This window comes from Rhinolophus hipposideros (assembly GCF_964194185.1).
Source record: "Rhinolophus hipposideros genome assembly, chromosome: 25".
In the NCBI taxonomy this organism is placed as follows: Eukaryota; Metazoa; Chordata; class Mammalia; order Chiroptera; family Rhinolophidae; genus Rhinolophus; species Rhinolophus hipposideros.
The window spans coordinates 28,599,794-28,618,867 of NC_138071.1; the positions used below are offsets into that span (position 1 = coordinate 28,599,794).

A 19,074-nucleotide genomic window follows, 5' to 3' on the forward strand; every position below is an offset into this window, starting at 1 on the left:
GTGTACACACATGCACATGTGTACTCACATGCACACACACACTCAACTTACAGACATGCGTACATATGCAAACATGCACACACATGTACACATGCACACATGCTCTCACACATGTATACACACATGTACACACTCACACTCATGTAGCACACAGTGTGGCAGTCTGATCACAGTCAGCACAGAACACACCTCCTTTGCTTCCAGGCACCGGTGTCCACAGTGTCTGCTGATCTAAGCACCCGTCCTGGTCTTCCCAGGTCTTTGCTCCTTTACCTCCGGCCCACCTCCTAGGCTGTCCATGTAACACACTGTAAGTCACGTGCTCCTTTTCTGGACTCAGTTTTTATCTTTAGTACATCTGTGGGTTCCTTTCCCCCCAGTATTCTTCCAGAATTTATTCTGCTTTTCACATTCTCTTTGGAAACCCAAGCGCCGGTCTCGAGCTTCTCTCCCGTGTCAGACGCAGCCATGCACAGCTCATCGGTCTGGTCACTCCCTGATTCCTTTGCTTACCAGACACTTGCCGAGCGGCTGCCATGCTGTGGGCGGTGCCTTAGATGCTGAGTGTGCCCCTAGTGGACAGAGGAGACAGTCTTGCCCCGTGAAAGAGAAAGAACGCCCTGCCTCTACTTTACCGGCTCGTAATCCAGCTGAAGGGATGAGATTTCTGTTCACTAGTGTTAAGCAGCAAATTCGGAGTGTGAAATGAGTGGTGACCGTGTTCACTGCTGCACGTTAGAGGCAGCAAGCAGCATCATGGCTGCATGTAATTCCAAACGGCCTCATCCAACAGAGAGAGACTCGAAATTCAGTGTCGACAAAAGAGGAGAATGATCCAGTGCTGAAATGCGGGTGGGCAGGCATCCCCCTGAGAAGGCGGCAATGAAGAGGACCCTGCGGTGCGAATACACCCAGGGTTGTGTGGGCCACAGACAAAGGACGGGTGCAGAAGTCGGGCTGCAAATGAACCGCCTGCCCCTGGGAGCTTCCAGCTTCTGACTCTGGGTCTGTCATTTCTTGCCGGAAGTGTCTCCTGTGGAACTGGAATCTGTCGAGTTCTGCGTCGGCGTGTGGCTCCCAGCCAACCTGTGATCTCGGCATCAGTGTTACGTCACGTTTTGTATTGAACCCCAAGTAACGTCTGTTCTGTTTGTGTTTGTATCCTCTTTGTGCTGGTGTGTCCGTGTGTCCGTGTGTGCGCGCGAATGCGTGAACCTGCTTCCATTTGCCATTCTCTGGAAAATTCTATTAAGTTCTCTTCTTTCCAGAGTCCACACTGGTTTTTCACTCTTTCCCATCCATCTGACATGTCCTTTCATAAACCCTGGCAGTTTATGTGGCACTGGGCTTTTTCTTACTGAGCTGTAATTCCCAACTGCCAGCCTCTCACCCCTGTCAGAAATTGATGCTGAGTCATGTTCCTACAGTTCCTTCAAACTCTCTGTCTAAATGGTGCTTTCACCTGAGAGGGCTGCCAGTGAAATTCACTTGCTGTGCTAATGCCTACTTGGCAACTTGCCTGAGACGGATTGGTATCATTACATTCGGGATAGTTTCTTGCAGTTAACTAGGCATAGGCCTAACAATAGCTGTGGTGGCCAAACGTGTTACATCCTGACATCCACTCCCAGGTGGCTTGTAAATGTTGTTACAATGAATGGTTCTACCACCACCTAGGGAGACAAGGTAGAATCTTTTTGATGAAAGACATGCGTTCTGGGTGCCCCCTATCAAATGAACCTTCTCATTCATAATGCCATCGACTATTCTTAAAACCGTGAGGACGAGGCAACCCCTCCCCTGAACTTCAACCTCAGGTTGACAGCATCAAGCGTGTGCTGAAACCGCAGGAGTGCGTCAGCAGAGGGAAAGAGGGAAAGGAACCACTGGCCAGTCGCGCCCAGACTCCAGGGGCAGTGTTCCTGGTGACATGTCCTTACCATGATGCCTCTTCAGAGCCACTCGCCAGCTGCACACACCCTCTCCGCCTTTCTCTCCATCACCTTGTCTCCATGGTTACCGCTCTCCTCCCCTCCACTCCTTTCTGCTGGTCCCCCTTTCCCATCCAGCACCTCCACGTGGCCCGTCGTCCTGCACTCTGTTCCCTCTCTCCCTCCCTCCCTCCCTTTCCTTCTTTCCCTCTTCAAGGAAACAGGGCTGACGGAGGGTTCCCTTGTGTAGCTCAGCTTCTTTAACTGGTTTTGTTCTGCCTGTTTTTAATTTTCCTGTTTCCTGAGTCTCTTTCATTATGGGAAGAGTTGGAGCCTGTGTCGTAACTAACTGATAACAGTATTCAACTGTGACGTGGGAAGGGAAGAGGGAAGAAAGTGGTATTCCCTTGTTTGCATTTTCCTTCTCCTGCAAGTGTTGATGTAGCTTTCTTCCAGGCAGAAGTCAGGTGCAAACGGATCACGTTTACACTCAAGACAGATTTCCATGCCTTGCTTTGAATGGTTTATTGGGTTTTATAGCTCTGTGTTCTTTTCTCTGACATAGTTGGCCTACCTTTCTTTGAAAACTATGTTATTCAGGTCTATTTGGGGTCCCTTTATTGTGTGCACTTGAATTAATGTCAGCAGCAAAGCAATCAGCAGAAACTTCCAGTTCCGTTCCCCTGGGAGGAAATACACACTGTGAATCTGTCCTTTAATGGAAGCATCCCGAGGTATTAGCATTAGCCACTTAGCACACGTGTGTCAGTTAACAAAGCCGAGGGAGCGGGGGAGGACCTTCACTGCTGTACCCCTTGCCACTGGGTGTTTACTGAGGACTGGCCCTTGATCAGAAATTGCAAACTGGCTGACGTGTGTCCATTTTGCTGTCTCCTGGCCCCCATGTCAATGTGCAAACTTAGCACAAGTCAGACTCCTTTAAGACCCAGTGTCCTGATCTGTGACATGAAGGTAACACATCATGCGGGGCCCTCAAGGGTTGGTGTGAGGCTTACCTGGGCAAACACGCGAGGAGCCTTCAGGTAGAGGGTTTCAGGCAGGGGTCTGCCTCGGGCACTGCGGTCAGGTCAGCTGGAGGTCCCGCTCTGACAGGAGGTAGCTGGTCAGAATGTAAAGTGTGCACCTCCTTGGGGTGTTTCGCTTTCCCTTTGAGGAGCGTGCAGTGAGGCGCGTTGGGCTGGACGTCAGGAGGCCAGGCCCTGGCCATCTTTGTCATTAAAAGATTGCTGGGACCAGAAACCAGAGCCAGCCTAGCTTCCTCAACTGTGAAACGACGGGGGGAGGTAAATAGTCCTTAATGACCCTTTAGCCCTATGATTTTAGCCATTACATGGATTCTGTGAATGGCCACCCAATGGGCAATCACTACCAGGGTCCAGGCTAAGGGAAGACAGTTTGGGGAGAGAGAGAATGTTTAAGAGCATTTAAAGTGAGGAGGTGATTGGCATGTGTCATGCTTTTTTTTTTTTTTCCCATGTGAAAGAAAACTTGACGTGGCTTCAGTAAAGAAGGGGAGGGACTGACAACTGTCCTGTCCAAAACTGGGCCATCGGGGCTGCAGACCCAGGACTCGGTGACTCTGTTTCTGGGGCTCAGTGTTTCCTGCACTCCCCAGCTCTTTCCCTCATGTGTCTGTAGGATGGCTACTAGAAGCTTCCAGGGCAGGATTATTCCAGAAGTATGTCCCATAGGAAAGAGCAGATCAAAAAGGCAAGCACAGTTTCTCTGGCCCCAGTGAGCTTTCCAGGGCCGTGTGCAGTTTCCCCACCCTGAGGGCTGTCAACAGAGATCCTTTGGGATGAGAACAGGCTGCCGATTGCAGCTGCCGTTTGGAGATACCAGCCCTGAGCTGAATTCTGCCTCCTACCTGTGCACTCATTGTGTTTCCTTCTCCTCCGTCCTTCTCCCGTTCATGATGCTATGCCACAGATCCTTTCGAATTCCAGTCATAGGACATCATCGAGTTTGACTCTGAGAAAAGTTTTATGCAGCTTCTAACTGTGCTGATGTAGAAACCACTGTCACATCAAGGCTGGGGACAGCCCCGCCTGCACACGTCCTGATGGGCGAGACTTCCAGGTGTGGAGAACTCGCTCGTCACATCCCACCTCCTAACACAGCCACACAGGCGGTCATGGCTTCACTACAGTCACGTAAGCTGGGTTGTGTTACCGTCCCTGCGCCGTAGGTGAGGAAACTGAGGCTCAGAGCCGGCTGTGACTCACCCACGGCTAGGGGAGGGGTGAGCCTGACCGCGCTGGGCCTCCTGCCCCAGTGCTTCTCCTTCATGGGGCGTGTACGTGCTGTGTTGGTCATCCAAAGTCTATGTTTGTTCACGATGATCTTCACATCAGCCTGAGCCTAATATTGTTCCTGTCATCGCTTTGTCCTAAGCCATACTGTCAGGGAAATCCATGCTTGAGCTGCTACTTACATTCTTTGGTTACCTATGAAAACAGATAGAAAGTTCCAGTAGTGAGAAGAGTGCCTGCTAAGAGGTCACCACTGAAGGTGACCTCACCGGCCACCAGTAATATGTGGACATGCTCAGGGAGACCACGACCGACCTATACTGCCCAGCAGGGGAGGCTTTGTATCTGGGGTGGCAGAGGGGACTGAGAAGTTTATATAGCACCCAAGGCCCAGCCGTGTGTGTGTGTGTGTGTGTGTGTGTGTGTGTGTGTGTGTGTGTACAGGTGTGTGTCTGTGCAGCTACATGGAGTTAAACTTGGATATTCCTGCTGTACCTTAGAGTTGCTTGACAGTGATCTCGAAAATCAGAGCCTCCGAGGGCAGGGCCTGCGCTTCAGTACTTTTGAAAGGGCCCCAGGTAGTTCCAAGTGGGGCCAGGTTTGCACGCCAGGTGCCTTGGACAGGGGTTCTCAAACATCAGTGTGCGCACCTGGGAGCACTGGTGAAAGCATCTGTACAGCTCTGTCAAAATGCAAACTCAGAGCCCGAAAGATTCTGATGCAGCAACGTCTGGGGTGGACCTGGAAATCTGCATTTTAACAGGCACATCAGGTGATTCTGACAGTCGGGGGTCGGGGGGGCACACCTTAAAAAAGTCTGCTGTGGAACCCAGCTCTCCGAAAAGTCCTCAGCTGCCATCTGGTGTCCAGAGGAGCCACGCTTGCTAATGAGCTTCTGTATTTCTAGCTCAGGGAAAAGCGACACAGAATTCAGAATCCACTCCACACATGGCAGGGTTCTTCCTGCAGTGCTCATTAGACGGCCTGAAGCACATGGCAAACACATAGTCAGTACTGACCGATCGCTTTCTGATGCCAGCCTCATCGTAATCTTGTGGCGTCTGAAAATGCCGCCTCCCTTTCTTCTAACCCTCATTTAAACGTCTTCCCAAAGGCGGCACACACTGTGATTCCTCAAAGGTTTTTGGAATTGTCAACCCCAGATGATATATTTGGAGCCCTTTTGTGTAGAACACAGAATTTCTCTCCATGCAGAATTGCCAAAAGCCAACATTTTCCCCTCTGCTGTACAAGAGTCATTTTTTAGGATCTGTTCACTCTGAATGAGTCTTCTTCTGATGCTGCCTATAGAATGTTCTTCACGCTGTTAAAAGCAATAAGCATCGTCCTCACAGTCCTCACAGCCCTTTTCCATTGGTTCTACTTTAGTTTCATACCTTCATTTGCATAGTTTTGTCCTCACACCCAGGATGGAGCCCAAAACCAGACAGTACTTTCCCATATTGTTTTGGTAAATTCCTTCCCATCCCCAAAGGCAGACAAGTCGCATTATATCCAAGAGATGCCATCTTACGATCGCCTGTCCTTGACTTCAGAATGCCCTACACTCTGAGATCTGCTAAGACCATGAGAAATGGAGGGGCATTCATAGATGAAAGTGAAGTCACTTTTTAGAACCCAAACTTGAAAACACTGACTACCCCCACATTTTCAAGAGTTCTTTTTTTCACAGGGACAGTCTATTGTGAACCTGCCTTTTTTTTTGTTGTTTCTATCTACTTGTTGTTTCTGCCTGGGAAATTGTACATTCACTCTTTTTGGCTGCTTCTGGCAAATGCGGCATGATTTGGAAGACTGCTGAGAATGTGTGTATAGCACGTTTCCGGTGTGTACTGACAATCTCTGCGGTTGTTACGCGTGGCCATCACCCTCATGTAACCAGGTATCACAAGGCTTCATCCACATTTGTTTCAATATATGCTTTCTAAATTTTTTCTCAAATTTTGTGTGCGGCACAAAAGGGCTCTAAATGTTACCTCTCTTGACTTGATGGAAAAAGGTCTTTCCAGCCCCTTGTCGTCAAGTTTTCTCTTCACGCCCCATGGTCACTGTCCATCCACCTGCCACCTTCCCTCTCAGCTCTCGCGCTCTCCCACTCACCTCAAGACAGACACAGAGCTCCTGGCAGCACACAATGCCGTCCCACACGGATGCGTGACGTCCACTTCGAGGCCTGGGGAAGAGGCGTGTGCCGTGTGATTTGAGATGATGCGCTCACCACTCGTAGGCCCCTGTGACTCCTTCTAACGGTGTGCTCACCACGTCCCCTGCCCTTGCTTTGTTGTCGATTTTCAGACCCGGTTACCGGTTCCTTGGTGAATTTCTCCTTTTGATAAGTGCCTCCCCCTCGTTAAATGGAGAAAATAACTCATTGTCCCACCGGCCGGTGGGATCACTCACAAGGTGAAGAGGAGGGGACCACACAGCCTGGTGTATGTCCTGGCTTGTCCGCACCGGGTCGCTGCAGGCCGCTTCTGTCTGTTTTCCCAACCCAGTGATGGGTCACTCCGCTCTCCCTGTGCCTGTCTGGGTGGAAAGTGGCATGGCATTGGGTCACTCCAGTCCAGAGGTCATCACAGAGGCTGGTCATGACAATGGTGACACATGCCAGATTTGGTTATCCTGGAAATGTAGAGAGGCCCCTGGTTGACCCTCATGACCCCGGTTTACCTGTAGATTCTACGTCAACATGGGACTGTTGCAGAATATCCCAGACCTCCAGGTGTGAACAGCTGGACAAGACCCACTGAATTTCCTGCAGTCACGTCCATGGCTGAGGGTACAAGTCCTAGCCTGTGGCTCACATGGCTGGATTCTTCCAGAAAGATGTAGCCAAGAGGATGGAAAGCGAGCTAGAATCAGAGCCTGAGAGCCACAGAGATAAGCAAACCTGAGCAGACATAGAACTCGAGAAAATCACCTTCCATCTGGGAACGCTTTTCCTGAGCTGGTCCTCACAGGTCTAAGGATGGGGAGAGGGAGGAAAACGGGACGATGGTAGTTGACGGCAGGAAGAGAATTAGGAAACAACAGGTGTACACTGTCAGGCTGACTTACAGGGGAACCCAAGTTTCATTTTCATAGTTTTTGGTAGCTGGCTGCTGCCTTCCTATTCTTAGCAGTAATTTCCAGACTGAAAGCTATGTCGTAATTCCAAGGTTACTGCTGCTGCAAAGGACACCAGCAGGCCGGTCTCTGGGGCAGACAGTGTAGAAAAGCTCTGGTTATTGGCAGACCCACTTACTCAACTGAGGAAACGGACAGGAGGGGAAATAACATTGCAAGTCCCTATGATGGCTTAATGAGGCCCCTGATTGAGGTGTTTAATACACCACCCCCCCCATTACAGCTCTTCCATCCCACAAGCTTGTTCTGGAGAGAACTGAGAACATGTGAAAAATCACACCTCGTCTATTTTGTGTTTACCTCATCAAATACAAAAAAAAAAGAAAGAAAGAAATTTTGGACGAAACACCCGTGGCTAGGAAATCTTTGGGTTTCTCCTGTTTGGGAGCTGATGCTCTTAAAATCGCCGCATCTGTGGCGTTTGTGGAAGGGTGGTGTTAGAGTAACTTCCGTGTAGTTAATGATGTGGCTGGAAAGTTTAGTTCTGCATCAGCTGAGTTCTGGCCACCGTTCACAAAACTATAAATGGTCCTCACCGTATTTTCAGGAATTGAAGGAACCCTATTCTGTGAGTGGCGATCTCTCTCCAAATTGTTGGCTATGCCAGCTGCTTGTGCAAATCACACACCTGAGCCACCTCGGGGGCTGTTGACACACAGCCTGTGGGCGTCCTCTCCCGGGTCCTCTGGGGCAGTGGGATGACGTGTATCTCTAACAAGGTCCCAGGTGGTGCTGGTACTGACAGGGCTCATGCTTGGTGTGTCGGCTTCCGAGGGCTGTTGTAACCAAGAACCCAGCCTGGGTGGCACAGAACAACAGAAATGTATGGTGTCTCAGTCCAGAGGCCAGAGTCCAAAAGCAGGGTGTCTGCAGGGCTGTGACCCTCTGAAACCTGCAGGGGAGCCTCCCTCCTCACCTCGTCCAGCTTCCGGTGACGTCAGCAATCCTTGGTGCTTCAGGTTAGACATGCATCACCCAGTCCTGTCGTCGCACGGCTTCTCCCTGTGGCACTTGATGCAGGCTTTCCACTATGTGTGTCGGTCTCTTTGTCCAGATGTCCTCTTTTGAGAGTCACAATGGGTTAGCACCCACCCTCATGCCATCATCGTAACTAGAGTACCGCTGTGAAGACCCAATGTCCCAATTAGATCACAGCCTAGGGTATGGAGGAGGGGTTAGGGTTTGAACATAGGAATTTGCAGGGGACAGAATTCCACCCATAGCACTGCGACAGAGAACCCCTGCGACACAACAACAGCTCCCACTGTTTGGGATCATGACACATAGCAAGACAGCAAGAAGTACGTTTTCCATCCTGAGCTAGTGTTGAAGTACGTACAGAACGGAAATAAAATTCCACGATAGAAGCCCTTCACTGTGTGTTACATACTCTAGTGTTTTCTTGTTCCCTGTCCTGTTTCCTTTGAGAAAGGAAATGACGTGTACAAATGGGGCAGAAAAGCCAAGAGGAGGGGAAGCAGGTGATAACAGAGTGAGGACTGGAAAGTCAGGCCAGTGGAGCTGGCTGGCCCGCAATCAGCCAGCTGTGGGCATCTGGCCGGTGCACACAGAGGCTTTATGGGGGGAGGTCGGGGGGGGGGGGAGAGGAAGAGTTGAGTGGGCTCCTCCTTGCGAGCCTTTGGTGCAGGCCTGGATTGGACGCAGCCTGGCGCCTGGAAGCACGTGGGTATTTCCAGTGTGTTTCTTACAAAGGAGGGACTTGTAGATGTGCCTCGTCTCATGGTGCTGAGATGCCAAATGAGATTCTCCACTCCTAAGGCTCTTTTCCCAGAGAAGAGGACAAGATAGTCCTGCGCCATCTTCGTCGTCTGTTCCTGGAAGTAAGTTCAATGCGCTTGACCTGCAGTGTCAGGAGAGACCAGGGGTCAGGGTCGTGAACTGTGCTAGGAGAGGCCATGAAGACATGCGTGTGCTGCTATGGCAGGAGCTCTTCGAGCGTGTCGTGCAGACACCTCAACCCTGTGTTTGCCAAAAAGAAGCCGCTTCGCCGTCCCCCTTGTCACCTCTTTTGGTTGTCGTCCTTTCTTCCCGGCTTCCCCCGACCGCCAGGACCCACTGGATTCTGTGCCGTTCTCAGAGGCCTTCATTCCAGTCGGCTGACCACCGACCCCTTTCAGTGGGTGAGCTATGGTCATCTTCTCAGGGTCATTTTCATCTTGACATTGTTCTCTATCAGCAGCATTTCTGGCTGATGAAGTAAAGGTGGTCTAGGGGACAGAAGATGGCAACCGGGAAGAGTCTCCTGGATGCTTGTAACTGCAGATTGACAGGTGCTTTTTGGGGCACGCTGGTTCCCTTTTTTTTTCCAACATGGTGGAGTAGAAACAATTTTAAGCTGCACATGAAAAGACCTTAACCTCCTTCGACATTGTATGACCTTAGACCAGTCCGTTTGCATTTCTGAGCCTCAGTTTCTTAATTTAAAAGACGAAGCAAGAAGTAGCTGCTCCAGTCACAGGAGCAGGTACTCCAGCCACAGGAAAATTAAGTTAAAGGGTGTCGGGAAATGTTCTGTCACCCTTTAGAGGCTCACACAACCTAAGGAAGTTTTATTTATTTTCATCTCGCCTGTCCACAAGCCTGGTTCCACAGGTTGTGTGTGCAGGTGAGAAAGAGAAGACAGAAAATAAGCGCAAAAAAAAGAGAGTGTGGTGTTCTCAAGCCAAATCAGGAATGAGTCAGCAGAACGTCCTAGCAAAAAAACAACAAAATAGAAAGAGCAGTGAAGAGGGAAATCGACCGCCAGCCCCAGTTGAAAAGCAGGTGTTTGCTGCTTAGTGGCCAGTCGAGGAGAGAACACGGACGGGACTAGGCTCCGAGGAAGTCAGCACCACCGGGTGTGTGCCCTTGAAAATTAGTTCGGAACGAAAGTCTCATGGATCACATCCTCTGAATTTCTTCCCAGAAACACGACGACTGATTTCATTTGTTTCCTGGAGGTGAGCCTGAGACACAGGGACAGACTCCCGGAATTGCAATGGCTTCAGTGGAGATGGAAGGAAATGATAAAGAACAATTACTCAGCTATTTGTGGACATCAGAGATGCACTTGAAATGATATTTGAAAACACAGTGAGAATCACAGCTGAAATACTTACTGTTCGTCTCTGAAATACTTCCTTTATGTAAATACATCTTCATGTTTCATCATATTCTGTTGATACTCAGATATTCTCATAGTAACTCATCACTAAAAAGCATGGTATGTGGAGGACACAGGATGAAAGAAACATTCTCTCCTAATAAGTTAGATGAATGGGAATTGGCCACAAAAGAATGAGTTAAAGTGCATGAGGGTTGGGCACGGCGTGGAGAGCCAAACAAGACATCCCGAGAGACTCCTGGTGCAGGAGGAAATCACCGCCTCTACTCTCTTATATTTAAAACGTTTTGTGGAAGACCAGTTATCCCAGGAGGAAAGAAGGAGTTGAGATATAAATACTGAGGCTTTTTCATTATTTTTGTATTTTAAAACTGACAACTGCATGTCTCCTGTGTTTTCACTAGATTTTTACCCTAAATTGTAAGTTCCATATAGATGGGAAGAAAAGTCATGCAACCAGGGAAGAAACAGAGAACGTTTAGTTTACTTATTGAGTCATTTCTTAATGTTTGACTTACATCAACGGAGCTAAACATTTTTACTTTTCACTGAATATTTTAGTCTGTACTTTACTTCCTTGGGTCTCGAAGGTTGTTCTTTTTTAAATCATTACAGCAAGAGGTTTAACTTCATGAACATGATTGTAAAATACACTGGAGGGTGTGTGGAAATGTGTGCGCAATGGAGACATTAGAACATGGGGGTGATGGTGACATTCTGCTTGGAAGAAGGGGTCGCCCCCTCTAGGAAGGACTGATTCATTCGGGAAACTTTCCACCATCACTTAGCTTCAACACCACTGCTCCTTGGACCGCCAGCCCTAAGCGCGGGGGCAGAGATGAGGCGGGAAGTAATAATATATGTGGCAAAATGTTGGGTCACTGGGATAACGCCAGTGACTGAACGACAGGAATGAAACACGAGATTCGAAATTCAGAGAGACTGGCTCTGCCGTGAGATGGGATTTCTGTAGGATCTTGGAAGGGAAGCCTGTAGAGGGACATAAGGCACTCCGGACAGTCGGGAGCTCGTCACATAGGGCACGCTAAGGCTTGAGCTCCCGAGCCAGGTTTTCGGGGTAGTTGAAGAGTTTATTTTGGAGAATACTGAGTTTTGGAGGCCTGTGAGGTATGCGGTGGAAATGTAGAGGTGGAAATCTGGTGTATTGGTCTACAATTGAGGAGGTGGGTCTGTGGGATTTACCAATATTTAGGTCACAATGGCCTAAAACTACAAAATGTGTGATTTCCTAGAGGAAGGCCGTGGAAAGTGAGTCTGTGTGCGTGTGCACGATGGGCAGAGGCAGGAAAGACCACAGCGAAATTCAAAGTATGTCTCAGTGGGGCTGAGGGAGGGGAGAGGATGAGGAAGAAAGCTGTGGGCTGCAGAAGTTTCAAAAATATAAGAAGCAAACCAAATAGAAACGTACCTTAGGGCAAATCATTGACTGGTTATTCCCCGTCCCCAATTATTGAATGCCAATAGCAACTATTTTGTATGATGCATTTAAAAAATAATTTGCTGAGATTGTTTTCCCATCCTGTGAAAGGTGTTTTGGGAAACAAGTTTTCACATATTCATTTTGCAAAGGACATTTGATGTGTAGGAAGAAACCGAAGTAACTCATATTCGTGAACGTCTAAAAGTGTAGTCTTAGAAAATAACCCGTCTTACTACATTCCCACTCTTTATACTTAGGCGCTATTTAAAGATTAGAAGTACTTAGGGGCTATTTTAAAGGAAGAAACATAAGTACAACAGATAAACAGAGACCACAAAAAAAGAAAGACTTCTCTCTGTAAGGAACAAATTCTTTCAGTGAAGATGAAGTGTTTTTTTTTGTTGTTTTGTTTTTTATGCCTTTCAAGATAAGGCATTGTGCAAATGAAAACTTGAAATCTGTGGTATTTTAAAGAGATGTGTCATTTATGCCTGTGGTTCTTTTGGCCCCGGGAGAGAGGCTGCTTTGTGGAAGAGAGTATTAGATTGTTTCATCTCAGAGCAATGAGAAAATTCTTTCGTCTTCCTCCCACTTCCCCCTTTTTTAAAAGTGACATGTGAATCATAATTGCACTTTGATTTTTGAGGTTTCCATGAACATTTTACCAACGTTTGCACTACTTCTTTTACATAGATACTTGGCAGACCCAGTGTCTCAGGTTTTATCTGTCTCTCATTTTTCTTTGAATCTTTCTAATTAGTGATTCAGTCTTCCAGATATTTTATTACACTTCCCATCCATTTATGCTTTTTTTTTTCCCCCTCTTTGCCTGGCAATACAGACGTAGAATTGAAAATGATGGTTCACTCATCTTCTTATCATTGCCCTTAGGAGGTTGTTTTCTTTTGGTCTTCCTTTTCCTCCTTGGTTCCACTCAGAAGATACTCACAGAGTGGAATTTCAGGACATTTAGTACACTATTTAAAGACAGATGCAAAGAGATAAGTCTAGATGTTTGATTGGGAATGCTATAACCAGGGAATGAATTGAAATCACTATTCCCAGGTGGATTCAAGAAATCGGCTTTCAACCTTACTTTGCATATTTATTATATCTATTGATATCCTGGATTTTTCAGTTAATAGCAATCAACTTGGACTTGTAACTTGAGAATTAAGAGACGCACCCTTTATGTGGGCAATTTCCAATGTAGTGATGAGAGAGAGACCACCCTCAGATCAAATCTTGCTTGGGTTGGACTTCAATGCCTTACGATTCCGTTTTCCTAGTGCCCAGATGCTCCCCTTATGCCACATGCTTTCCAGGAGGTTTGTCCTGTTTGGCGGCTTGTCCCTCACCTACTGTCTTTAGGAAGGTGGCTTTAAATGCTAGTCACCGGACACTGCCTCAGGGTACCAACTATCAGAAGTTAGTTACAAAGGGAAGTGAACTACGGTTCTCAGGAGTATAAGGGGCATCTGAGATTTGGGGGTTACAGGATTTTGGAAGCACTCTTTTGGTGTTTTCTTACCATAGCTTTGAAAGCCACCCCCAGCCCCTGCGGTGAGTTTCGGTGTATGGACCACTCTCTGAAGCTAAAATGTGTACGTGGACAGAGGGACAGGGTGTGTCCACTGAAGCATCTTGGCTTCAGTCCCACCCCTCCCTCAGGATACACCGTGGAATTTGCCATAATGTACAGAAAAGTCCCAAAGCACATGGTCTTCCTGTCCCATTGGGTCTCGCTGACTATGTGACAGTCCCTGCTGGCTACAGTGTCCTCCTTAGTTCTGTGCTCCATTTAGTTGAGCTGGAAATCTGTGCCCCTGATTTAATCAGCAACCTGGTAGCCTTGGAGATGACATCAAGCCTCCAGCTGCCCAGTAAACCACATGCAAATGATGAAAATAAAATAAACAGGATATGTAAATGAACTTCCTAAATAAATCAGAGGCTTTGCCCCCCAGTCTCCTGCTTAACGACTTTTGGCCCCTGATGTTTGTCAGGACCCACAGTGATTTGAAAACTCCCGCAGTCACAGCCTTTGTCTCAATGCTTGTTTTGTTTTGTTGTCTGTTTTGTCCTTTGTCTGTTTCAGATCTATCAGCACTCCTATACTGGATATTACGTCCTGAGCAAAATTCCTCACGGGTAAGATTGTGTTTTCATTTTCTTTTAATGAGAAAGCTGCAGAGCAAAGCCAAGGGCAGAACACACTGACTCATGGCTTCATTCTCGGAAATTCACGGCAGGAAATGGGGCATCTTCACTTTTGATTACAAAGTGCCCTGGTGTGGTGGGATCTCGGTGACTCCTCCCTAGGGAACCGTGCCCAGGGTCAGGGGGTCAGCTAAGCCCTGCACTGGCCCACCGTGAAGCCCGTGGCAGGCCCACCCCGCCACCCCCTGCCCTGGTTCCCTGTGCTTTGTAATCAGCTGCAAGAAAGGGGGGCTGGCCGGCCCCAGGGCTCCAGATGATACACACAGTAGAGAGGGTGGCACAGAGGCTCATCGGTCTCTCAAAAATACATGATTTGGAACCCAAAAGTGTTGGGGGGAGGAAAGAGGTGAGAGCAAGCGTGATTTAGAAAGGTTTTCAGTAGATATACCCACACGCCACACACGGGCTCATCGTTGGAGCCCAAAGGCAGGAAGACATGGCTAATGTTTGGTGAAGCTGTTTGCAGAGTCGGACACCCAGAAAAACACTTTCAGAACTAGGCAAGTGGGGCAGGAATGGCTTATTGTTTTCATTTCTTTCTCTTCCCTCCTCCTCCTTCTCCCTCCTTCTGTCCTCCCCTCCCCCATCCTCTGGTAACCCAGACCCCATCCACCTTCTTGTTCTCCATCCCATCTTTCTCCTTCAGACCCCACCCCCATGGTTTCTTTCACAGTATTTTGAAAAGGTGAGGTTTTGGGGAAATGTTCAAAGCACTTGGATTGTGCTGCTGATGATGCTCTGTGGGTCCCTGTGAGTTTTTTATGAGTGGCCCCCTAATTTTCCCATGCAGATTTAAACAAACAGCAGGAGTTACTAACAAGTGTTGTTCCCCTGGAGAGCTCATCAGAGTGTGAATGTTTACAACTGCTGCCGTCTGTTTTCTGCTAGGTTTAGGTAGAATCCGGGCATATCCTTGGAAAACAAACACGGAGAAAAGTTGGACTTTGGACAAATGAAAGATGCGTGTAGATATGCAGCAGAATGTGACCCATAGTTTCTATTTGGACTATGAGAAAAATCAAGCCCAAAGGAATGGAAAATGACCCACAATAGTAAAAATAAAGCATCTATGAGCATGTTTCATTACAGTCATATTTCAAATAGAAACTCAAATGTTTTTCACTAAGGAAGAATCGTTCTGTTATTTTTCAAGCAGATACGCATCTTCAAAGGTCACGGCAGGCAGAGTATAATTATGCCTTGAGATTTATCTACCCCTTCTGGGAACAATAGAATTTATTGTAGATGATGGCTATTTCATTCCATTTCCTATAAATCTGTAAAACTCAAAAAACTCTGAAAGCGTCGTAGGCTTACCACCTTGTGTTAATATTTTACTGCACCCATCAGACTTGACGAGAAATGGATTCTGAGAACCTGGCTCAAGAGTTTGCTAGATCAGCTGCAAACCAGGACAAAATGGTCTGTGTTGAACACTTGGTTTCAAGTCTCATTGTGACAAACCCCGTATAGTATGCCAACACATAATGAGCTGCTTTTCGTATTTCTAAAATAATTATAGTAATAATCACTGCCATTATTCGTCCATTGGCTTTCATGCACCTTTATTTACCCCAGCACAACAGGCCTGCAAGAAAAGCATCCTTATCCCCGGTCCCCAATGGGTAGCCCCAATCTCCGAGTGCTAAAGTGACTGCCCAGCATCTCATAGTTAGCACACAGCCTAGCTGGAATCCAAGGAGGAGCCCCATGCTTTCAAAACAACCCCCTTTGGTTACATTATAGCCATGAATATCAGATTTTCAGTGGTGCTAATTTGTTTCTTTTCTAAGGACTCATAAGATTGAAATATGTAGCAGAGTACTTCTTACATTTACTGGGAACAATGTCTGGTGGATGAGACAGTCTGGGGCCCATCCATCACCTTGTAAACAGAAGCAGCTTCTCCCAAAAGGCTTTGCTCCACCACCCAACTCTTCCTCTTTGTCATAAGATCGTTTCTGGAAAATGAATTATTTAATTAATTTAAAATATTGTGAAAATCTTATTTCTATGAATGAGACAGTGGATTTCTGAACTGGATGACGTAGGCCTCGAGTTTTTGCACCTTTGGCCTCCCAAAGGAGCTTTTTGACCCCTCACACAGTCTTCCGCACCTGGAAGGAGAGGAACACAGCCCCTGTTTTTTCTCACACCTGTGCTACCAGAGGGTTTGGGGTACAAAGGAAAGCACAGTGGTCCTTTTAAAATAAAATTAAGTCTATTAACATATTTAAATGTACATTATTTGTAGTCCGAAAACCTGGGAGCTTTTCTTGATACTTCTGAAGACACAGGTCTGTATCTTTATCACAACTTTCATCACTCTTGCCCCTAAATTTTTCACCGCAGGCCAGAGTCTATTCAGTCCAAAGGATGAGCTGATTGGTCATTTGTAACTTGATTTTTTTTTTTTCCCTTAGCTTCAGGCTTTCCAATCAGCCATAGAGAAGGGTCGAATTAAAATTTCAGTGCCCTGTGAATTCTGGTTTCCTTTCCTTGTGCCACTGGCAGGACGAATTGGGGAGCATATACTCTCTTTCCTGTCTCTCAGGAGCCAGAGGAGGGATCTCTGACGCAGGCGTTATCTCCCTCCTTCTCCAGTGTTGGCCTGTGTAGCTGCTGGTGGAACCTTTATGCGTGTAATGACGACAGTCATAATGAGAATCCCAAGGCAGCTGAACTTCCATCTGGTACTAAGAGTAGGTTTGTTTGACTTTCACAAACTAAATCTTCCAAAAGGGTGTTCTTAGAGGCCGTATGTCTTTTATACAAATGTGTTTATCAAACTGAATTAAAGCTAGTTATTTTTAACAAAGTGTTTCACAGTTTTTGTATTAGAATTTCAACAAAATGAAGCCGTCTTCCTCAATAAAGATTATATAGCCAGCTAGATGTTTTCTGCAGGGTCTGTCGTGCGTATTCATGGAAGTTTTTGTACATGGGGATGCTTCTTGACGTACTCCTGACGTGACTTTTTTCTTGAATTAGTTTCCCCGTTGGCTTGAGTCCATTTTAAAAAAGAAATTCTATTTCTAATATGCACTCTCATATATACATGTATATCTTATATGTATGATGTATATATTAGGCAAAATACATGAAGTAGAGAAAATCAACTCCTTCTATAACAGTAATCAATTTTGAGAAAAATTTGTCATTCCTCTAATTAGGTAGCGTTCACGTTCTGGGGTCCTGCAAACAGTAGTGCTAGAACAGAGCAGCATGGGGTCGGGAGGTGTTTCTGTTTACACACCAGGTCGCTTCTGTGGACATTGTTGCCGTAACCTGGCTTATTTACCAGTATTTTTCAGGCAGCAAACAAAATTGTATAAAAATTGCATTTCTCTGGAATTCTGGTTGACTCATGAAGTTACATTCTACATCTGTGAAAATGAGAAACTGACATAGAGTCCCCCTGCTGGCAGTTTGACTCGATAGGCGGGGGTGCCCCGGAACACGGCGTTTATTGTAGACAATGGATGTCGAGGTGGGTAACATACCCACAATGCCCAGCACCGCGCCCAACGTCCAGACGCAGGAGAAAAGAACTTCAGGCCTGTACTCCCTACACCTGAGCTTGAGACCCCAGTGCTGCTGGCTTCTGGCTGTGGGACCTGGAGAGCTGTTGTACTAATACAGATGTCAGTGTCCATGTTTTTTAAGAGATGGTAATAGTGCCCACCTTCTAGGCACATTATAAGAATTAAGTAGAGTGATATGTGCCAAAGGTACAGCAGACGGTCCTGCTTCTAGTGAACTCTTGGGAATGTCATTTTTTTAATGTTGGAATATGTAACCTATATATATATACATATATATATATATGTATATATATATATATATATATGCGATCTTATAATATAAATGTTATCAGACTTTACTTTCTAGCCAGCTCAAACCCTGTCTTTACAAAGGAAGGAGTGATGTACGCCATATAATAAAATTCCCTTTAATAATTTTCAAAGCTAAGGCTTGTTCCGTGACACTCATGTAATTATAATGCACACATGATTTTAATTTCTCTCTTAAAAGAGATGTCTATAGCCTCAACTCTCCACAGTTCTCAATATTCAACAAATGGTTTAATCTCACCTCAATCTGATTGAGCAATGAATTTTAAGGCATTCTTGTTTTGCCTCAGAAAAGATAATATATATCAACAAATACTGAAATGCTGTATTGAGCAACAAAAGTGATGGTTGCTATCCTTCAGAAGTTTAAAATCTTGTTGAAAAGTAAAAACAGAGACTTATATCACAATTTACGGCTATAATTAAGTGCCCCCAAATGAGTATTTTTTTAATAAATTTTGTTGGGGAATATTGGGGAACAGTGTGTTTCTCCAGGGCCCATCAGCTCCAAGTCACTGTCCTTCAATCTAATTGTGGAGGGCGCAGCTCAGCTCCACGTCCAGTCGCTGTTTTCAATATTTAGTTGCAGGGAGCGCAACCCACCATCCCATGTGGGAATTGAACCAGTAAACCTTGGTGCTAGGAGCTCGTGCTGTAAAAGCTGAGCCATGTGGCTACCCCAAAATGAGTATTTTAAACACTGAACACAGAAGTGTCTCAGGCATCAGGGATGTTGCAAAGGGTCTCTAAAGGAAGTCTGGCTTGAGCTGAGCCTAACAGATGAATCAGTTTTTTATTTTCTTTAATAGATGGAGACAGAGGGAAGATCTTCCAGGTTGGGTAAATTATTAACCAGACTTGCCTTTTGCAGTGAGCCAGCAACTTCCTGGAAGGAGCCTGAGTAGAGAGGACCTAACACCACCCCAGGGATGGGTCTTTACAGTGAGAACACAATGAACACTTTCAGCAGAAGAGAGCTCTGATGAAAATGGCCGGCTTCAGTTAGCTTTATGCTTGTCTGTAGAGTAGATTGAAGGGAAGGGAAGGTTAGGAGCACAGATTCAATTAGGAGGCCTGATGGGGA

The 19,074-nt window shown here is 46.6% G+C and overlaps 1 protein-coding gene across 3 annotated transcripts in view; it reads left to right on the forward strand.

The window, feature by feature from the left end:
- The window catches only part of DPP6 (dipeptidyl peptidase like 6), a 526,646-nt gene that overhangs the window by 391,452 nt on the left and 116,120 nt on the right, over positions 1-19,074 (forward strand). For all 3 annotated transcript variants that reach the window (XM_081038509.1, XM_081038507.1, XM_081038508.1), the window contains exon 6: positions 14,015-14,067. In XM_081038509.1, the coding sequence (XP_080894635.1) occupies positions 14,015-14,067 (53 nt within the window). The remainder of the gene's footprint in view (positions 1-14,014; positions 14,068-19,074) is intronic.